Here is a 19312-nt window from a genome sequence, read left to right as displayed (position 1 = left end):
ACCTCCCAGGAGGATGCTACAGTCCATTCAGGGCAGGGACACACTGAACCCCGATTCCCAGCTCAGAGTGCCCCCTCTCCTGGCCAGAGCTTTGTCTCTGGGGCTGGTGCTGAGCAATACCAGCCTTGCCCTCTAGCATCGTGGTGCTCAGTTAACTGCTGGGAGCTGAGTCCTTGCAAACTTCTCACCTGCTGCCACATGCCTGCAGAGCCACATGAGTGCCAGGAAGGACAGACAGACACTCAGCCATCTGCCAGGCTTCCCACAGCCTAGCGGGCAGAGTAGCACCAGGGTGGCAGGCAGTGTGATACCAAATCTTGCCCACTCCTTCTGTACCCCAACATGGAGGACACACAGGGACCAGGGCACCCAGGCACCATGGGGTGCCCACCCAAACCCATCTGTGGGGTGCCCAGAGAGTGGGCAGGCAGAGCCCTGCATACCAAGCTCTGGGGACACGCAGCACGATGGCACATGTCACAGATACTCCTCCCAGGTCGATAACCGTGTGGCCAAGGCACTTTGCGGGGCTGGGCCAGCACCAGGCCTCACCAATGAGCGCCCAGAGCTGGTTAAACTTGAATAAGACACGAAAGCCTCCCTGCGGTCCCTGCCCTCGGGACTCTGACCCCGCATGGGGACAGCACAAGGAAACCAAGGCAGTGCCGAGCAGCCCCGCAGCTGCTGGGACAGAGCTGGACAGAATGGACCCCACCATGGAGCTGGCAGATGACCCCAGGTGCGTGGCCGGGACCCCCATGCTGCTGGGTCACTTTGCGGCGGGAGTTTGGGTTATGTAGAGGAAGAGGTGATACGAGGGGCTGGGCGTCTCCACGTCCCTGCTTGCTCTCAGCAGCACTCCCCTTCTCTGCAGGTTCCCTCGGCCGCTGGTGGAGATGCTGATGCGGAACTTCAGCGTGCCGGCCGCATGCTTCTACCTGCCACCCACCTCCCAGCAGCTGCTGCAGCGTAAGTGTGGGGAGCGGGCAGCATGGGGGGACTCCTCTCTTGTCTCCTGTGGGAGCAGGTTGGGGATGAGGGGTGGATGGAGAAGGCAGGAGGCCGCTGCTTGGGTCTCATTCCTCCCACCCCAGGCGGGGGGGAACGGGACAGGACTCAACAGAATCAAGTTCTTTCCCCTCTCTGGCAGAACTGGACATGGTCCAACTCTCCATCACGGGCCTGGCCACCATCCTGACGCTGGTATCAGTTGTCATCTACGTGGAAGAAGCCCTCTATATCTACCGCAAGACCAGCTGCCCCATCAAGATGAAGACCCTCTGCTGGAGCAGCTCAGCCCCCACGGTGAGCTGAGCCCGGGGGCGGCACCGGGAGTCCGAACCTCCATGGGGATGGGGGACAGCACTGTGCACAGCACGTGTCTCCTCCAGGTCGTGATCGTGTTCAGCTGCTTCGGGCTGTGGATCCCACGCTCCATGATGGTGGTGGAGATGGCCACCACGCTGTGAGTATGGCCTGAGCTGGGACAGCAGGGTCTGGCTGCTTCTGCCACCTTCCTCCTCTTCCTCCTTCCCAGGTACTTTGCCACCTGTTTCTATGTCATGATGATGGTTATGGTGGAGGGCTTTGGGGGGAAGGAGGCCGTGCTCAGCACGCTGAAGGACGTGCCCATGGTGGTGAGCACCGGGCCCTGCTGCTGCTGCTGCCCCTGCCTGCCCCGCATCACCATGAGCAGGTGAGGAAGGAGTAGGGAAGGGCTGCTGGGGTGAAACGAGTCCCAGGCAGGGAGATGCAACCAACTTCTCCCTGCACTAGGAGAAAGCTTCGGCTGCTGATGCTGGGGACCTTCCAGTATGTCCTCCTGAAAACAGCTGCTGTCTTCTTGGGACTGGTTCTGTACACTGATGGGAACTACAACCCTGCTGATGTGAGTGCCACGGTGGAGGACAGGCAGGGGCATGTGTGACAGGGCAGCCCTGCCAGCTGCTGTTTCTCCCCACAGATCTCGGCGGAGAGCGTAGCACTCTGGATCAACACTGTCATCGGAGCCTCCACCCTCTTTGGGCTGTGGGCACTGGGTATCCTCTTCCGACAGGCACGACTGCATCTAAAGGAGCAGAACATGCAGGCCAAGTTCACCTGCTTCCAGGTAAGCCAGCAGCTTTCTGAGCACCTGAAGCACAAGGAGAGCTCTTCTTGGCCAGAGCAAGGCAGTGGGACAAAGGCAAGAGTCAGGCCTGGTTGCTGAGAGCAGTGGCTGCTTGTGGGTCCCTGTGATGGGTGGTGCTGTTGGTTTCAGGTTCTCCTTGTGCTGACAGCACTGCAGCCTGCCATCTTCAGCATCCTGGCCAACAACGGTAACATCGCCTGCTCGCCGCCCTTCTCCTCCAAGGCCAGGTCACAGCGTGAGTTGGGAGCTCGGGGCACTGGCTCCTGGCTAAGCATCTCCAGCACACAGCAGGGAGCGGACATGGTTGGTGAAAGCACCATCAAATAATCTCTGTTTCCTGCTTTCAGAGATGAATATGCAGCTGTTAATCCCGCAGACCTTCATCCTGGTGGTGGTGGCACGGATGTATTACCGCAAGCAGGATGACAAGCCGGGCTACCAGCCTGTCAGCATCACAGCCAGCAGCAGCAATACCAAGGTGTGAGCAGAGGAGGGTGCAAGGGCAGAGCAAATCCAGTGTGCTGCCAGCCCAGCACAACTCTTGAAGGAGCAAAGGCAGCAGAGGGGGAAAGGACATTTTGGGATCTGGAAGCAGCCCTCCAGCCTGGGGGGGTTCCTGGCTGGCACTCAATAAAGATCACTTTGTACACGTGTTGTGGTGGTGGCTGGGATTGGATCTCCTCCTGTCCTCGATGGGCAGGACACGATTTCAGGTGGTGAGGTAGAAGATCCCCAAAGCCTCTTCTCCCTCAAACCATGGCTAAAATGGCAGATGAGGAGAACACATCTGTGCTAGAACAGCAGAAGGGACGTGGCACACAGTGAGTAAAATGATTTTGCATTTATTTGGCTAATCGTAAATGCAAAAAAAAAAAAAAAACACAACAACCAAAACCAAAAAAACAAAAAACCAACAACTCCAGCACAAGTAAGACACAGAGTTGTGCACATAGGGCCATACAGACAAACCAGTACAGTGGACACTGAGTGGGAAGAGCCAGCCTGAGGCAGGTAGGGCTGGAAGGGAGAGCACGACCAATGATGGTTAGAGATAGGCAGAACATGGGTGCTAAGAGCAGAGCTTGCTGCTGGGCACCACCAAAACTTCTCACCCCCCATCACACAGCCTCTGCTCAGCACAACATACGCGAAGGGAGGAGCAGGAAAGGCAGAGCTCCCAGTTTGTACTTATTCAGCTCATTCATTTCAGTGAAGAGCTCTGCCCCACCAGGGGCAGTGGGAAGTGACTCAAACTTTTTGCGGGCAGCTGAGCTCAAAGTGAAACTGCTCAGCCAGCAGATACTTCAGTGATCAGTGCTAAGATTGTACAACTCGACACACTCCTAGCAACAGACCACGACCACCACCAACACAGCCTTGTAGGCACCAACACAGGTGGTAAGGCCCAGAAAGCTCAGGAGTTTTGGCACACGCAGCACACGGTCAAGGAGCAGAGTATGGGACTGGGTCACCTTGTTGAACAGCTCCTTACCTGCAACAGGCAGGAAACCCAACTCTTACGGCTGGGAGCCCTTGTGAGCTCATCTTGGAGGGCACAAGGGGAAGATGCAAGGTCTCTGTTCTCTCTTGTGCCAGCCTATTTGCAGCTCCAGCACCCACCTCAGGTTACGAGAGCTGGATCCCAATGATCCCAGTACAGTCCCTCTCAGGCAGGACTGTCTCACAGAAGCCGATGCCTCTGGCTTTAGCAGCATTAAATTCCACATAGGACTGCACGTTCTTCAATGCATGCGAGTGAAGTTCTATTTTGCCAGTCTGCCTCCTTAATTCATGCTCAGTTCTCTTCCAGATGCTTCTTTTGAAGAGGGTGGGATGGCTGAGGGGTATATGCAGGACAGCCCCAAAGCAGCAGCACCACATATCTGAGAGACAAGATGTTCCTGGAGAACTCTGCTCATGTCTTTTGCCCAAAGACCAAGCTCTGCCATATTTAAAAGACAGCACTGGGGGTGGAGCCAGCAATTCAAGAGGAAACAAAACTAAAAAGCCAATAAATAAAAGAATACTAGTGTAGAATTCAAGTGGCTATTTTAATTTAAGTGCAAGGAGGAAGCAGGGTTTATTGGTTATGAGAAACAGTTCTGTTATTCCAAGCTATGTGTAAAATCATGTCTGTCTTACCAAGCACCCCAGGTTGTGCAGACACCAAGGAATATGCAGGGTCTCCACGAGACAAGCCACCATCCAAAACACCACTGTTATCCCAAAGTACAGAACACTGCTGCATAACTCGTGTTTAGAACAGTAGTGAGGTTCTGACACAGCATGGCCTGGCTGGGGAAAGCAAGGTAACATCCAGAGTGAGGGAAGGGCAAACTAGGGGAGGTGGGAAAGGTGGGGAGGAAAGAACACAGGTGATATAAATGAAGTGCTTTATCACTCATAAACCAGGTGAGTAAAAGCTGGCTTGTACTGTTACTCGCTCTGTATAGCTCAAAATCTACAGCAGCCTCCATGCTCCCAGAGCTGTGCACATCCCTGCTGGAGGACCGAGTGGCAGATCAGGAATCCCCCAAATACTCTCACACAGGCTCTAGCCTCAACATAAGTACAGAGCAAAGACATTTCTTTCCTACAAGTTTCCATCCAGCCCTCTGGGCAGTGACATGAGATCAGCAAGGTAAAAGCTGATGAGCAGCAGCTCGCTCCTTCCCTGGAGCATCCCTGGCAGCACTGCTCAGCCCAGAGCTTGTGGCAGCATTTGGATTCATCTCCTTGCAACTGCTGCTCCCTAAATCCCATGTCCTTGGAAGAGCTCCCTGCAGTATTGCTTCCAGCACTGCAGGAGCCCAACGGCTTCACCCAGAGACTTTGGATGTCACAGGCAAACCTGAATGGATAAGCAAGTGGGAGGCAGCAGCCCGCTCCCCCCAGCACTGGCTGCCAGGACAGAGTGCAGGAGGGGCTCAGTGCATGGGCACACAGCACGTAGAGCTGGAGGCCATGCAGCTCAATGCTCACTACACAAACAACAGCAGGCAGGACTAGGGCCACGATTTCAAATGAGCAGATTACACGTTTAAAATCTGAAAAAGCTGCAGCGCTGAGGCTCTCCGGCCTGCCTCCAGAAGCAGACTAAATGGGCACAAATTTGTGCAAGGCGGGGAACTGTCACATAGGACTATGGCCCTCTGCTGGGGTAAAATGTGCTCTTCATCTGTCCAGCTGCACACACCCACGTGGACAGCGAGTTGGCTGTACAAGATCATGGTGGGTCCTTACAGCAGCAACTTCACAGCACCAGTGTTAAGGACTGCTCCAGTCCCTAGAGCCAGCAACTGAAACACAAACACGCACAGAGCACAGCGTTGAAGGGCTGTTTGGACAGACAGTAAAACTCATGACACAGCAGAGATGAGACAAGGAGCTTCCCAAAGGAGTACACACATTCATTTCCTACCTGGGCTCTCTCACACCATAGGAAATGCACAGACAGCAAGTGCCCTTGCAAAGATTCACTCTCTTCTCTCCAACAGCAACCGAAGGCTCAATGTTTAAATCAAAAGATTTAGCAGTCCCTTAAGACTGGCTGGAAAGGCCTTTCCTCTGCAGACCTTTGTGCAGTTTTGGAGCTGCAAATACTGCACGCTTACAGGGTGTGCAGCTGTGGAGCTACGACTTCTTCCAGGGCGTAGCTCATGCACTCTAAGCCAGCTGCCCCATCCCAGCACATCTTTGCTATGACATGCTGGCAAGCTCAACTAAGAGGTGTGAGAGCACTACAGAGTCTGTCAGATGGGTTTCTATCGGCTCCAGTGCAGCAGAGAGGTCCCTATTTCCTAGCAGTCTCTATGCAAGGCTGCTTCCTGTGTGCTGTTGAGGTGCTGCTGGTTGAGGAACTGAGGGGTTTTTCATTTGGCAGTGGCATAGATAATGCCTGGGGGTGGGAGGTATAAGACTGAAGAACTGGAGGAAAAGAGGGACAGATTGGTCTTACCACTCTCCATCTCACCTGGAGAATTTAAGAGGGGAAAAGAAACCAAAAAGAAGAGCCACGCTTCGGTGCTATTCTTTGTGTTTTAAAAGACTAGCTTCTTAAAATATAAAAACCATCTTTCCCCTGGAAAACACCAGAACGTAAACAATAAAAAGGGAATTTGGGGAGAAGGGAAAGGAGGTTTGAATGTGCTTCCAGGCAGCAGTCCTTGCTAAGAGCAGTGGGTGCCTTCAAGGTCCTACGCTCACCATCAGCCCTGTTCCTATGGCTCTCTTGTTCATTTAGAGCTCCCCCCCCAGTGGGTCTGGACTTAGGATTCAGCGATTAGCAGTTCGCAGCAAATCCTGGCTGGCAGTTTAATCCTCTTCATCTTCACTGATGTCATAGGTAACTGCAGACTCATTCCTGGAGCGGTTGGCTGGCGAGGAAGGAGGAGTCTTGGCTGAAAAGGGCCAGCGGAAGGAGGGAGATGGGGAGCGGTCATGCGTGGGGCTACTGCTGGGACTCTGCTTCGGGCTGATGGCCTGCAGCATCCGGCCCTTGCCCTCCTTCAGCATGTGTTTCTGGTGATGGAAGCAGAAAGGTAGTTAGCATGGCTCAAACAGAGACGGAAATGGATAGTACTAACAGCTTGTGCAGCATATGGTGCTGCTGAGTCTCTTCAGTGCTTCATGCAATATAAGAACAGAAGGAACCCAAGCTTAGTTCTAGCCTAAGGATACTGCATCCAGTTTCACCGTTTCCAAGCATCTCCAGAATGAAGTGTGAGTGACATTCAGCCAGCGCCACAGCAGAGCCTGGCAAAAACCCATCACTTCAGACCCATCTCATCCCAGTGACAAAGTGACTGTTGATCTCTTGGATGCTCTCTGGCCTGCAGGATGCAAGCCAAGGTTCACAAGCCAGCTTTTGGGAAATAGAGATTTTTCATATGGCTACAGTCATAACTGGCTTTATTCAGCTGGCAGTGGTGACACAATGCTGCCAAAAGCCTAGGTCAGCTTGTCTGGAGAGTGGCAACACAGCCAGCACTGCAACAAACCAGAGGTTTTGTTCTGCAGAGGGTGGGCTCCAGGGGCCCCATACTGACTGCCCAGCACTCTCAAAGCTCCTTCCTCCTTTTTCACAGAGCAGCTCCTTACCAATGCGCCTTCTGGGCCAAACATCTCCAGGAAATTGCCAATGAACTCTCGAGACTTCTCTTCCCACTTCTGAATGAGATCAATACTCTTCTCCTCCACTTTCTGGACAAATTCTTTTGACTTCTCCTCTACGTCCTTCACCCTCTTTTTCACCTTATCCACACGCTCCTGCAGGTGATATTTCTTCTCCTGTTGAGTAAGCAGTGGGTCAGAATACAGCTCACCAGATCTGAGTGGTGACCACCTCTGTTCTGCTGTTACACTGAACTGCTGCTTAAGACTCAGCATCTCCATGAGTTTTGACACTTCTTCGCTTCAGTGATGCTTCTTTCCTAGACTAAATGGCAGACACGCAGTGGGGCTGCGAGATGGTTTGTGGCAGTCACTGGCACAGTCCACAAAGCGTGACTAAACCCAGAGATAAGGATTATTTAAGCACAGTGCAAGGAAGAAGCAAATATTTATAAAATATACTGATTAGATTTGAGTGACCTGCTGGAGGTCTTCTTGTGTATCATGACATGCCAATACTTTTTACTGGGTGTTCTTAAACAAAGGCAGAATTACATGCCAAACTAAGGCCAAGCAGCCATTACCTCTCCTGTTTTGACTTAATTGCATTCAAAAAAGCATAGTGTCAGAGCGATAAGAAAAATGTTTACTACTTTATTTCCAACATCAGAAAAGCCTCCTGTGGTGTATTTTGCCTCTGTGCTATGAGCCACTCAGTACAGGAACAGAGCGTGTCCTTCCTTCCTAACGAAGCACTGTTACCCCTGCAGCTCCAGGGGGCACCCACAACTTTTCTGAACAAGAAATTATGGTGAAACACACTTCTACTCACATTTATGAAGCTGACGTTGAGCTCTTTGGCTGTGTAGCCCCGCTGCAGGTTCCGCCTGGCATAAACATCGTAGTCCCGCACGATCCGGGTGATGATATCTGATGTTGAGATCCCCTCAGTCCTCTGTGTTGGTGCAAACATGCCTGGAAGTGGAAAACAGGACTCAGGACAACTACGGCAACACACACACTGCCACCTCTATTAGTAAACCTCCTCCTCTGCCACGAGCACACTTTCTACCTGGCCTCACACCACCACGTCTTCGCCCTTGTACAATACCACACTCCTCCTTTCTAGACCATGAGGAAGAACTACGACTCCAGCATGTAAAAAATTATTTCTTACTGAAATACAAATACATCTTTTAATTTAAAAGCTCCACTTCTTCACCTCAGCAGATTTGAAAACTACTGAGTACAATCAACTGCTTTTGGAAGTGTCTGGTGATAAGGACAGAATAAGGAGTACTGCAAATTCATAGGTAGAATTGTAAGCTCTGATGGCTCAGTTTGATAGCTTAAAGTCAGCTGCACCCCCACTGAGTTTTACAGAACTCAGCTAGAGGTCCACTCTGTGAACTTTGTAAGGTTCTCCAGTGGTAAGAATCTGTAAGCCAAGTCATTTTCTTTTTCCAAAAGGAGACTGTTAATCACAATAACAAGACTGTACATAAGAATTAATCTGGGATGTGAAACAGTCTTGGCCTCGTGAACTAATACCCAAAACCAACATTTTTCTTTCTGCCCTCAGAACCTCCTAGACAGACCCTGTTCCCAGAGGCCACAGTCACATCCCCAGTGTAACCCTGCCAGGTAAGGAGAAACTCGAACAGATCTCCAACAGGAACCCCACTACAAAAAATCCCGACACAGACTCACCTGCTTCTTTGATATGCTTATAAACATCATCACTGCCAGCAGAAGAATAGGGGATGTCATCGTGTGCAACAAAGTCGATCTGAAAATGAAAAAAGCAATATAAGAGTCAGCATTTTACTTTGAGCATGGAAGCTCCTGCTTTCTGCTGAAGGATGGTAACTTTTTGCTCAATACCTCCACTCAGGGGCACGACAGAGAACAGCAAGACAGTTTTCTCTCAAAAATCCAAGGCAGAGTAGTGCCATATTATCACTAGCAATTGCCTACCAAAACCATTAGCATATAACAAAGAGGAAGGGCTGTGACTAAAGACACAGCTGCTTTAAGATCCATAAATAGCTTTTTAATTTCCACAAGGGAAACTGAGCATACTCCCCAGACTCCTCCTCACTTCCCAAAGCAGTTCAACAGATGTCAGAGATTCCTTTCACTTTATCTTAACCACTGATAGACAATACAGCTTTCCTGGTTTCCTGCTGCAGGGAAGCTGATGTAGATCTAACGTGGTCCTGCTGAGAGCATGAGGACCAGACAACCTGCAGAAATCATTCCCATCCTATGTTATGCTCTCCCTGTTGCCTGTTTCACCAGCATCAACTTGTCCTGGAACATGAAACCCTTCTGCCTCTCAGACTCCTTTACTGTGTCACTATCTGCCAGCTCAGCACATGCTCCCACACAAGATGCCCCACATAGCTCCCATAACCCAACTCATTCTATATTTAAGGATCTTCAGGACAAACGGGTTGCTCAGGCAGAGGTCACCTCCACGGACGAATTCTTGCTGTAAATAGCACCTGATGAAAATTCAAAGCAGGTTAGATGCCATATATTACCCTATGCTCTGCCAGGAATTCAGGGGTGAGTGTCCACGGTGCATTTCTCACCACTTCATCTACATAGCGGCAGTGCTGCACGGCGTCATACCGCTCGTTTTCATTCATCACCGTGAAGCCCTTGAAGTTATGGGTTAGTTCATCACTGCAGACTGAAGAAAGAGGCACAGAGAAAAGTGAGGCTGAGCTACTTACCCCAGTACTTCACAGCAAAAGGGTCCCACATACACCTCTGCTAAGTCAGGCAATACCAGATGACGTTAGAGGGTGGCAATTCAAATCTAACTCTTCTAGCCATGGACTAGGAATAGGCAGTGGTGACAGAACACTAAACCCTTGGGCAATATTGGGCAGGCTGAACAGAGGGAACTGGCCATTTCTTTGGGGGTTTCTGCACAGGCTGGGGACCTACACCCCAAACTCTCAAGGTCTAGAGGCTCCAACACTAACCAACAAGACCAGCCAAATCAGAAGACAACTCTCCTATATGAGATGGCACTACCTGGCAGAAACCTCCTTATTAACCTATCGATGGCCCAGGTCTGGAAACTGGAGCCCATGGAAAAACAACAACAACAAAAAAAATCCCTATGCTTCTGATTTCATGAACAGCATACTACAAACTGGCACATGGGAAATGAATAAAAGAGAGTTCACAGAAAATTAAGTTCATTTAATTAAGTTCTATGGAAAAGTAAATGAACAACTCTTCATCAACTGCACGTAAGGCATTGAAAAGGAAGTAGCTTTACGAGATTATCAGACTCAAAAGTAAACAAGGCATTACCAGTCTCAGGGTATGGGATGTATTTATATTCCAGACAAACAGATGATAAAAGTGGGCGAGACTGCTCCCAGCTTGGAGCTAACATTCACTCAGGCTTGGGTTTCTTGTCTCTGTCAGTTCCTGGTGCGAGGGGAGCAGTTCGTCGTCCTCCCCCTTTACCAGTCACCCAGAGGCAGAGAGCATGATTACAAGCCTTGCTGCACTAACATGTTAATAGTGTTCCCTGAAGTTATTTTCCTGTATGATGTACTACATTTATGGATTCAGATTGTCCTTCTGCCTGCAAGATTTCTAAGCTCAGAGCATTTTGAAAGTTTCATTAACTGTAACAGCTCGCCTCTCCTTTCCCTTCCCAGACACCACTTGTGCACACATAAAACATTCAGAAATACCACTGCAAAAAGCTCTCAGCAGCAAATGAATCTGCGACAGGGAAACAAATCACATGAAGACATTATGGATGGTCTATCATAAGATCAGAATTTCATTTTGCTTCAAGAAGTTGATGACAGTTGAGAAAACTAGTTACAAGTCTCCCAGCTCCTGCTACCTTAACATCATTATGCAGTCTGACCAGAGGTCACATCCTGACAGACAACGTGCACAGTCTGACGTGTCTGTAGTAGCACACGTCAGAAAGGTGGGTGAAGGTACAGAGGCACTGCAATGGCAGCAGCCAGAAGAAAGAGTTTCTTCCTTCCTGTCCTGTTCTTAAAGGCTGATACACCTGGCTACATCTCCTCAGGCAGTCAGGAGTCCATCACAAACTAAAGGAGCCAGATTAGAATAGGCTGATGAGAAACCTTTTCCTTTTGGTACAGGATTCCTTTCTGTAGGCATATCTGGCTGTCAGCATAGTGCAGTAAGACTTCAACAACAGGGACGGATTTAAGACAACTGGCTGCAATGACAGGCACTAAGGCCATAAAGACAAAAACCCCATTGTGCTGTCTGTACGCACAACAACAGAGGTTAACAGCGTTCCTACAAAGTCAACAAGATCACTCCTTACCTCCCACAATGAGGTATGTGTTTGGGAAGAGGTTCTTCGCTTGCATCAAGGCCCGGGCATGTCCAGAGTGAAACAAGTCAAATATTCCATCAGCATAAACTCTGACAGGGCGATCCACTGTGCCAAAGAAACAGACAGACAGACATTGATGAGGGTGCCTTCCTGGAGAAGCAGCTGCCGCTCATGCCTGTGTGACCTTCTGAAACTCACAGACAGTTGCAGAAAACTGGCCAAAAAAAACCCCACAGAGCTGAAATACATCCACATTCAAAGACAGACTAAAAACCTACCACATACTCACTGAAACAAGATGGAGGGAGATCAAGGGAAAGCAAACCCTGAACATCTGCCTCCTATGGAAATCTAAATGTAACATTAACTTCTTGCACAGCAAGGAGCTACCAAAGGGCCAAAATGTTTTCCAGGCACTTCATTTCCCTTGCCAGTCAGGACAGCATCTGAAGACCTTCTCTACATCCTTCTCCCTGCAGCCCACTGCCACAGCTACAACGTCTTGTTAAGGGACCAGATTGTTCTGATTCCCCACCAGCATCATCATCTCCCCCCCATCCCACAAAGTGCACGGCTGTATCTGAAAATACATTTGGACTACCCAAAGGAAAGCAGATACAACCCTGCTGAGCTGCTGGCACTATCAACTTAATCCATAGGTTAATAAGGAAGAAAAAAAGACCACTAGGCCACCTCTCCCAGAATAAACTGCACCTCTTCTCTGAGGTCAGCACAAAGGTACGTTGCTGGACAAAGGCATACGTTGGTTTTGTATGTCCATTTCAGAAGAGATGACTTTTAAAGTGCCTAACTTTAAGTAGCCTCAGGCCAAGTCGTACCAAAAAACGTTCAGGTCTGACATAAGCTTTAGCTGTCAGAGACACAAGGAACATCTAAAATATCAATATTCATTTCAAACAGCCTTATCAGTGAAGGTACAGCTCCTCACACAGAGGCTCCAATTTTGGTTGGACTGGCAGGCCCAATTACACACAGGAACAGTTACCTAATCAACAAAGCACTAACAAAGCATTCAGCTGCAATCACATCCCCCGTCCCACATTCAACATTTATACATCCCCCTTAACGCCTGGTTCTTACTTACAAGGGGTCCCTCTCATCGCTTCTTCATATGTCACTCTGATGTACGGTTTGCTGTAATCGATTTCCACTTCATCTGAAAACGGAGCTGGCTCCCTCAGTCCCTACACAGCAGAGAAGGTCAGCGGTGAGAACGCAAAGGCGAACGCACAGCGTAGCAGAGCAGTGCCACTGCAGTGTCCTCGTCACTGAGTGACTCGCTGTGTCTCCGCACCACTTGAGCACATGCACTGAAAGCCTAATTAGTGCTAAATCTCCAAACAGCCCTGAGAGGTGATTAGCCTCAATTTGGGGGCAGGGGAAAAGGGAACTTCAACAAACCTCACCCTCACAGCTCTGCTCATCCAGACAAGCACTTTGCTGTGTTTGTGTGTTTGAGAGCCTGTGCTGTGATATACAAATGGTAACAGCTCCTCAATTTGAGTATATGAATAAGCAGAAGAGCAATACCAAGAGCAGAACAAATTCCTAAGGAATCTGTGTACCATTGCTCATTTCTGAGCCACAAGTAACAAGAGACTGACCTCGATCTGCGGCAGAATATATCTTAATGCTGCAGGAAAACCTCTCTAATCCATTAGCTTGACCTTAGCTGAAGTTTTGTTGCCAGAAACGATGCTCAGACATCTGATTTTCCTATAATGGAACAAATAACTCAACTTCCTTCTAGCATGAAGATGTGAGGCAGGAATGGGTTTCTCCTTCCTGAGCCAGAAGACTAGGAAACAAGCTTGCAGGTCAGTACAATGATACTTCAAGCGGCAAAAAGCTAATCAGCAATTTCCTCTCTGGCTTCCTATCCCATTGTGACATCCTGCCACAGTGCCCAGCACCACTGCAACCAGAGAGACCACTGCTGTGATTGTTAATGCTTACAGTTGTTACAGTGCTCCAAGTGAAGTACATGGGAAAGCAACTGCTGACCATTACATTCAAGCAAACTGATGCTGCTGAAATCTCCATTAACATCAGCATTTACTGAGGTCTCCACATTTCACACACCGCCTCCTCTGGTGGATCCTTACTGATAGGTAAGACCCGTGCCTCTCCTTTCCTCACTGCCATTGTATCTGGGGCTTGTGAATAAAACCAGACGCTGCACTTTGGTCATCAGTAGTGCAATATGAACCTAGGAATAAGAGGACAAAAAAAACCTACCAAAATTATCAGAGGATCACAGAGAAACACCCTGAGAAGCTCCTGCCAACCTTACCCTTCCTCCACAGCACCTACAAGGGTCAGGACACAACTTGATGTGCACAATGCAGCAGTCTAGACATTACTTGTTTTGCATGATTCATAGACAGATATTTTATTTCTAACACAGGACACCAAATTGAAGTGCAAACGATCCCATGGAATAATCCATACACTTCTCTTTCCCCACCAAAAGATGTGGGGTCTTTAAGAGGAACAGGATGCATTTTGGTGAGAGTCATGCCATAGCTCAAGCCTCCATTCCCAACACTTATCATCTGTCAGATGTTCTGGGGCAGGACTGAAGTGCTCACTGAATAGCAAAACATCATTATCAAAGAGGAGAGCTGTACGACATCACTGTATTTCACCAAGGACTATGACCCCAGAATGATGCGGCAGGATGGAAGCTGCTTCTCACTGAGACAGAGAAAGAACAACCAGAGCACACAATACAAAGGAGAGCTCTGGCAGAGGAGTAGAGAAGAGCTGTACAAAGCTCATCATCACAATATCACAAGGACAATATTAAGTCAGCTCTTCATACTGACATTAGCTGGGACAGACCCCTATGGAAGAGACTCTTGTTGCACTAGGAAAATAAAGAAAAGTTTTCTTTCCAGTTTAAGGTAGGCTGCCTCTGCAGGTATCAAACTCTAAGCCCACCCACAGGTCCCTTACTTGACACAGACTGCTTACTGCTAGACACAGGTGCTGTTTCTCTGCTTTTCTGGAGTATTTCTCCCTCCTGGGTCTGTGAGAAAAACCACCTACACCGAGTGAATGCTTCCACTTGTAGCATGTGGATACCTATCTGTGTGTCTGCTTGGGAACAGATTAAGTGAGTACAAACAAGCTGGACAGACCGCAAAAGCAGCTTAGCGACGCTTGCTTCAGATCTAATTTAAGCCCATGTTGTATGTCATTAGTACGAGCAAAGAAAGATTTCAAACTGGCTTTGCAAGGATACCTCCTGTCATTTGCTTCTTTCCTCCCCCTTGTTTTCTGAGTCCACAGAAACCCCATCACATTTATCTTCCTGTTGTTCTGACTCCAGCGCCCAACCTCCCCAGCACTTATAGCTCCCATCTCTGCTTACTTACGAATGAGCGCCGGGACATTTTTGCAGGGATTCCATCCAGCTCTGTCGCCCCGTTGGGGCCAGATCCATCTTTTCTTCTCTTTCGGGAATTCAGCCTGGAGGAGGTCGGTGGCTCCATCTTGCCAAGCACGTCCAGTAGAAGCTGCAACAGAGGCAGATTATAAAAAAAAAAAAAGATATTTTTCAGCTCTTCCAAAGAAAAAAAAAATCAGTCAACAGTAGGCAGAGCGTACAGAAGGTCAGTGCAAAGACACAGCCACCTAACAAGGGGCTTAGCCAGTTCTATTTGGCACCAGCTGCCAAGGCTTGACAAACAGTGCCTGGTGGGAATACTGAATCACTTAATGCAACTCGGAGCTTTTCTGCAGAGAGAAGCACACAGCAGTCAGCTGCCTCGAGAGAAACTCACACAAGAGTTGCAGTGCAAGTTATAAATCATTAGTACAGGCCAATTGTGCTATTTTAGCCTCTGAAAGGCAACCTAACGATTCAGGCATGTCCAAGGCACACTCAGTCCTCCCCCAGCTCTCATTTTGTGGAAACTGGATGCAAAGAGAGAGGGGAGGAGAGAAGGGGTGCAACCTTTGGCCATACCTCAAACATAACTTGCTGTCTGCTCTGTGTCCATCTAAGACCGAGTTGCAGCTCCCCTCACCACCAGCTCACCTCACCTCGTGTCCTCCTGCAGCGGTGACTCAGCTGGTGGCAAAGCAGCTGCCTGTCACATTAAGGCACACTTGCTCCTAGCACTCTGTGTACCAGGATGCAACCAGCAGCAGATATGATGAATGGAGAGAAAGACAGCCTGTTTGGGACGGAAAACGTAACAGCTATCTGCAAGTTAACTATCCTGGCTTTTGCACTGGGGTCATCGTACACTGCAGCCTTCCCAAAAGGGCCCTGGAGCATTAAGAAGAACAGCTGAAGCAAAGCATGACAGCAAACATTTCCTTTTCAGCTGCTCCTTTTCAGGAGTTAGACACAGCTGCTGCATTTGCAAAGTTTATTAGTAAAGTGCAGCAACTAAGTATTACCTCTTTTGCTCGCTCCAAGGGTGCAGCTCCCACTGCAACACACAGCACTTTGTACCTGCTTTCCCTGAGAGCAGCATGAATCCTCCACCCAGGAATGATGCCTATGTGCATGCCTTTACATCCTAATCATTAGGGCTGTGTGGAATTCAAAGCTCCTCCCCACCCACCTGGAACATGCCAGGTGGGGCACGAGAGGTAAGAGAACAGGCAGAGACCCCCTGAGTACTCTCTGTGCTGGTGCTTGGGTCTCTCCAAGTGCTCCTGCTTGGGATGAGCTGAGGCTGTCCTCAGTGCTGGCCACTGGGTGAAACTCTGCCCTCCAGCAGCCAGCAAGCCGGGCCTGGTGAAAGAGAGCTGTTAAGAAACAGATCGAGTGACTGAACTTACTCAAGTACAGATGACTCGGAGTTAAGGAATGTCCCAAAGGAATTAAATGCTATTTAATAGCATGCAGGAACACAGCTTTTCCCACCGAGCATCACCAAGATGATACCTTGTGAACAGCGTTAGAGTTAAATGCAGCTGAACTGGTTTGGGGCTATGTGCCCCAAACTGCTACTAGACCTAACATAATGCACTAAATTAGGAAAAGAGAATCTTTAGGTGAGCGAGGAGCCAAAAAATACTGGGGAGAAGACAAAAGCGCCTGTACAGAGCAGCTGGAAAAGCTGTATCATCTTCCAAAGGGAACAGAGGAAGGGTGTGTGGCCATTTCACAGCTGCATGAACCATCCAGTGCTCACTCAATGTCTGTCAGTTGAGTTTACTGCATTTCCCCTATTCTAGTAATTAACCTTATTTCCTAACAACAGGTAAATACATGGGAATGAGCAAATGCAAACTCAGGCTCAAACAGTTTGCAGCCCTAAGCTCTAAGTCTTCAAACACTTAAGCAAACACTTAACTGGGGCAAGATTTGTGCCATAAAGCAGCTTCCACTGTACCTCTAGGAAAACACAAGGTGTGACGTAAGTATTCCTTGGGTTTTGCAAGTTGCCATCTTGCAAGCATACTCTGCATCGGATATTTACTTTATCATCACAGTCCTACCAGAAATTGCCCAGTTCACATAAACATTCATATGGCTTATGTTGGAAGGGATCTTAAAGCCTATCCATCCCCAGCCGTGGGCTGGCTGCCCCCCCACCAGCTCAGACCCCATCCAATCTGGCCATGGACACCTGCAGAGCTGGGGCACCCACAGCTCTCTGGCAATAATACCAGCACCTCACCACTCTCTCCTCTAATTCCATTCACTTTTCCACTTCTCATGGTGTACACAGTAAAAAATCTTAAACGTGACTACCTACACACTGCAGCTGAAGCCTTGCGGATGGTGCACAAGTGCTCTCTGTGCCAGTCCTACACCAAGACTTTGTGATGGAGCCTCTGTAGTGTCTGGAGCTTGGCTGGGCACTTCCTGAGTGACGCAGTTCTGTTAATTACTTAAACTACTGAAGAAATTAAGCAGTAATTTTACCACTCTTCAGAGCTCTAAAACCTCTACCCTGTGGCTAGCGTGTTTCCAGGAGCTCCTCCCAGCACCAAAGGCACCTTCATTAAAAGCTGGGAACAAACTGTTTTGAAAAACAAACTATACCTCAACATGATAAAGCTGCTTATCTTAAAGCTTTTTTTTTTTGATCCAAATGACTAAAATAGCCCCTAAACAACGACTTTCTAACAATGCGACCCAGCATCTGTAGCTGAGCTGAACACATGAGCACACATCTTTGCTTCTCCAAATATGTACAATACAGACTGTTCTAAAATTAATTACATTTGCAGCAGATGGGGAAGGGAAAGAGATAGCTCCGAAGGTTCCTTTTGAAAAACTGCAAGGTAAAAGAACTGGCATAGCCTAAAGAAAAAGCCCTGTTATAAAACATCAACATAGTCCTATAGGCCTGAGAGATCACCGTCCTGCAAGCCTGAGCTGTGCTCAATGGGAGAAACTGCCATTAGGAGCAAAGTTAAGTAGCTCCCTGTTAGGGCAGACCCATAGGGCAAATCACAACCTCTGCACCACTTTGTAACACAACCAGTGCTACAGGACAAAGCAAAATAAAATCTGTACAAAATGAGAAGTGACTGCAACAGCTCAGCATCGGGTCCAAGCTGGCACAAGGCTGATGCTGGGACTGTGAGCCCCCCTGTGCTGCCACGTCCCCAGCTGCACTGCCCGCCTTGGCGCTCCCCTATCGTCCCTCTGAACTCAGGGTCAGATGCAGCTGTCATGTGCTGCTCTGCCTACAAGATCACTCCACTTTGCAGAAGTGAGCTATTTCTCTTCTGCTGACTCATCCGCAGACAAATACTAGCAAACTTTGCACTCTGCCAGCTGTCTGCTGGGAAGAATTGCCCTGGCACTAAGTGAGAGCCTTGGGGAAAAGGAAGAAGTCCTGTCATTTCAGATAACTCCTGCCAGGCTGCAAAGTGCCTGAACTACCCTGTGTCCCTCAGTCACAAAGAGAACAGACTCTGTGTTCTGTTCCACAATACAGAACCTCTGGTTTACGATCCATCTCACCGCCATGCATCTCTGCAGAGATCTGCTGTAAGCAGAAAAGAAGAGGATAACACCACCAGACTCATCGTGGACACCCCCAGAAACTGATGAAAGCCTGTTTACAAGATGAGGGTTAACCCATACATAATTACTGGGAGAGATCAGGATCTCTCCCCAGCCTGTGTTTAACAGCCTTGCCCAACCTCCACGGCAGCCCTGCCCAACTCCCCACACCGAGGGCACAAAACCAGGGACACGTGTCATTGTCCCCAGCTCGGCTGCTCTGCCTGCAGGTGGAACCACTCAGTCTGTATAAAGCTTAGGGGCCTGGCACTTAAAAACACAGGCAGCTCCTCTGGTTAAGCCAACACAGCTATCTTGCAATACACTGACAGTCATCCCAGCAGGACCACAGACTGATACAACAGCACCCAGACTCGGAGTTCTGCTCCGCAGGTTGTCACACCTCCTTCCCCGGCAGGGCCCAGCCCTGCAGTCAGCAGAAGGATGCCGCCAGGACCTCCGGACGAGCTCACAGCCCTGTAGGTACGCCGTAAGCCCAGGGCCGGGCGGCTGGCACAGAACACGGGTGGTGCAGAGCAGCCGGGGGCACGAGGCCGTTCCGCCCCACTTCGCTTCTGACCCCGGCTTTGGCAGCACAGCCCGCAGGTGCGCTCACGCGTCACCCAAAGCGGATCCTCACCTACGAGTGAAGCTACGCGGCTCTTCTACAGCGCTTCAGAACGACCGCAGCCGGCTCCTTCCCAGC

At 49.3% G+C, this 19312-nt stretch overlaps 2 protein-coding genes across 5 annotated transcripts in view; one reads left to right on the top strand and one right to left on the bottom strand.

Moving 5' to 3' along the window:
- The first annotated feature begins 600 nt into the window (after nucleotides 1-600).
- On the top strand, nucleotides 601-2783 carry SLC51A (solute carrier family 51 alpha subunit). Its single transcript, XM_010716771.3, has 9 exons — nucleotides 601-739; nucleotides 875-969; nucleotides 1151-1305; nucleotides 1392-1465; nucleotides 1538-1696; nucleotides 1777-1888; nucleotides 1964-2110; nucleotides 2261-2366; nucleotides 2479-2783. The coding sequence occupies exons 1-9, from the start codon at nucleotides 705-707 to the stop codon at nucleotides 2613-2615; spliced, it is 1020 nt and encodes a 339-aa protein (XP_010715073.1). The 5' UTR covers nucleotides 601-704; the 3' UTR covers nucleotides 2616-2783.
- Nucleotides 2784-4163: 1380 nt separating this feature from the next.
- PCYT1A (phosphate cytidylyltransferase 1, choline, alpha) overlaps nucleotides 4164-19312 on the bottom strand; it is a 17085-nt gene continuing 1936 nt past the window's right edge. Inside the window, exons 1-9 of one of the 4 annotated variants that reach the window (XM_010716768.2) lie at nucleotides 19247-19312; nucleotides 15002-15142; nucleotides 12706-12805; nucleotides 11589-11705; nucleotides 9790-9941; nucleotides 8954-9032; nucleotides 8076-8218; nucleotides 7232-7420; nucleotides 4164-6652 (exon numbers count right to left, since the gene is read on the bottom strand). In XM_010716768.2, the coding sequence (XP_010715070.1) occupies nucleotides 6446-6652; nucleotides 7232-7420; nucleotides 8076-8218; nucleotides 8954-9032; nucleotides 9790-9941; nucleotides 11589-11705; nucleotides 12706-12805; nucleotides 15002-15118 (1104 nt within the window). In that variant the 5' untranslated portion in view covers nucleotides 15119-15142; nucleotides 19247-19312 and the 3' untranslated portion in view covers nucleotides 4164-6445. Of the gene's footprint in view, nucleotides 6653-7231; nucleotides 7421-8075; nucleotides 8219-8953; nucleotides 9033-9789; nucleotides 9942-11588; nucleotides 11706-12705; nucleotides 12806-13577; nucleotides 13703-14997; nucleotides 15143-19246 lie in introns of those variants that run through there. The other 3 variants (XM_010716767.2, XM_019619049.1, XM_031555052.1) reach the window with 3 other exon arrangements.

Source organism: Meleagris gallopavo, chromosome 11, assembly GCF_000146605.3.
Source record: "Meleagris gallopavo isolate NT-WF06-2002-E0010 breed Aviagen turkey brand Nicholas breeding stock chromosome 11, Turkey_5.1, whole genome shotgun sequence".
Lineage (NCBI taxonomy): Eukaryota > Metazoa > Chordata > Aves > Galliformes > Phasianidae > Meleagris > Meleagris gallopavo.
This window is presented reverse-complemented; position numbering and strand designations above follow the sequence as displayed.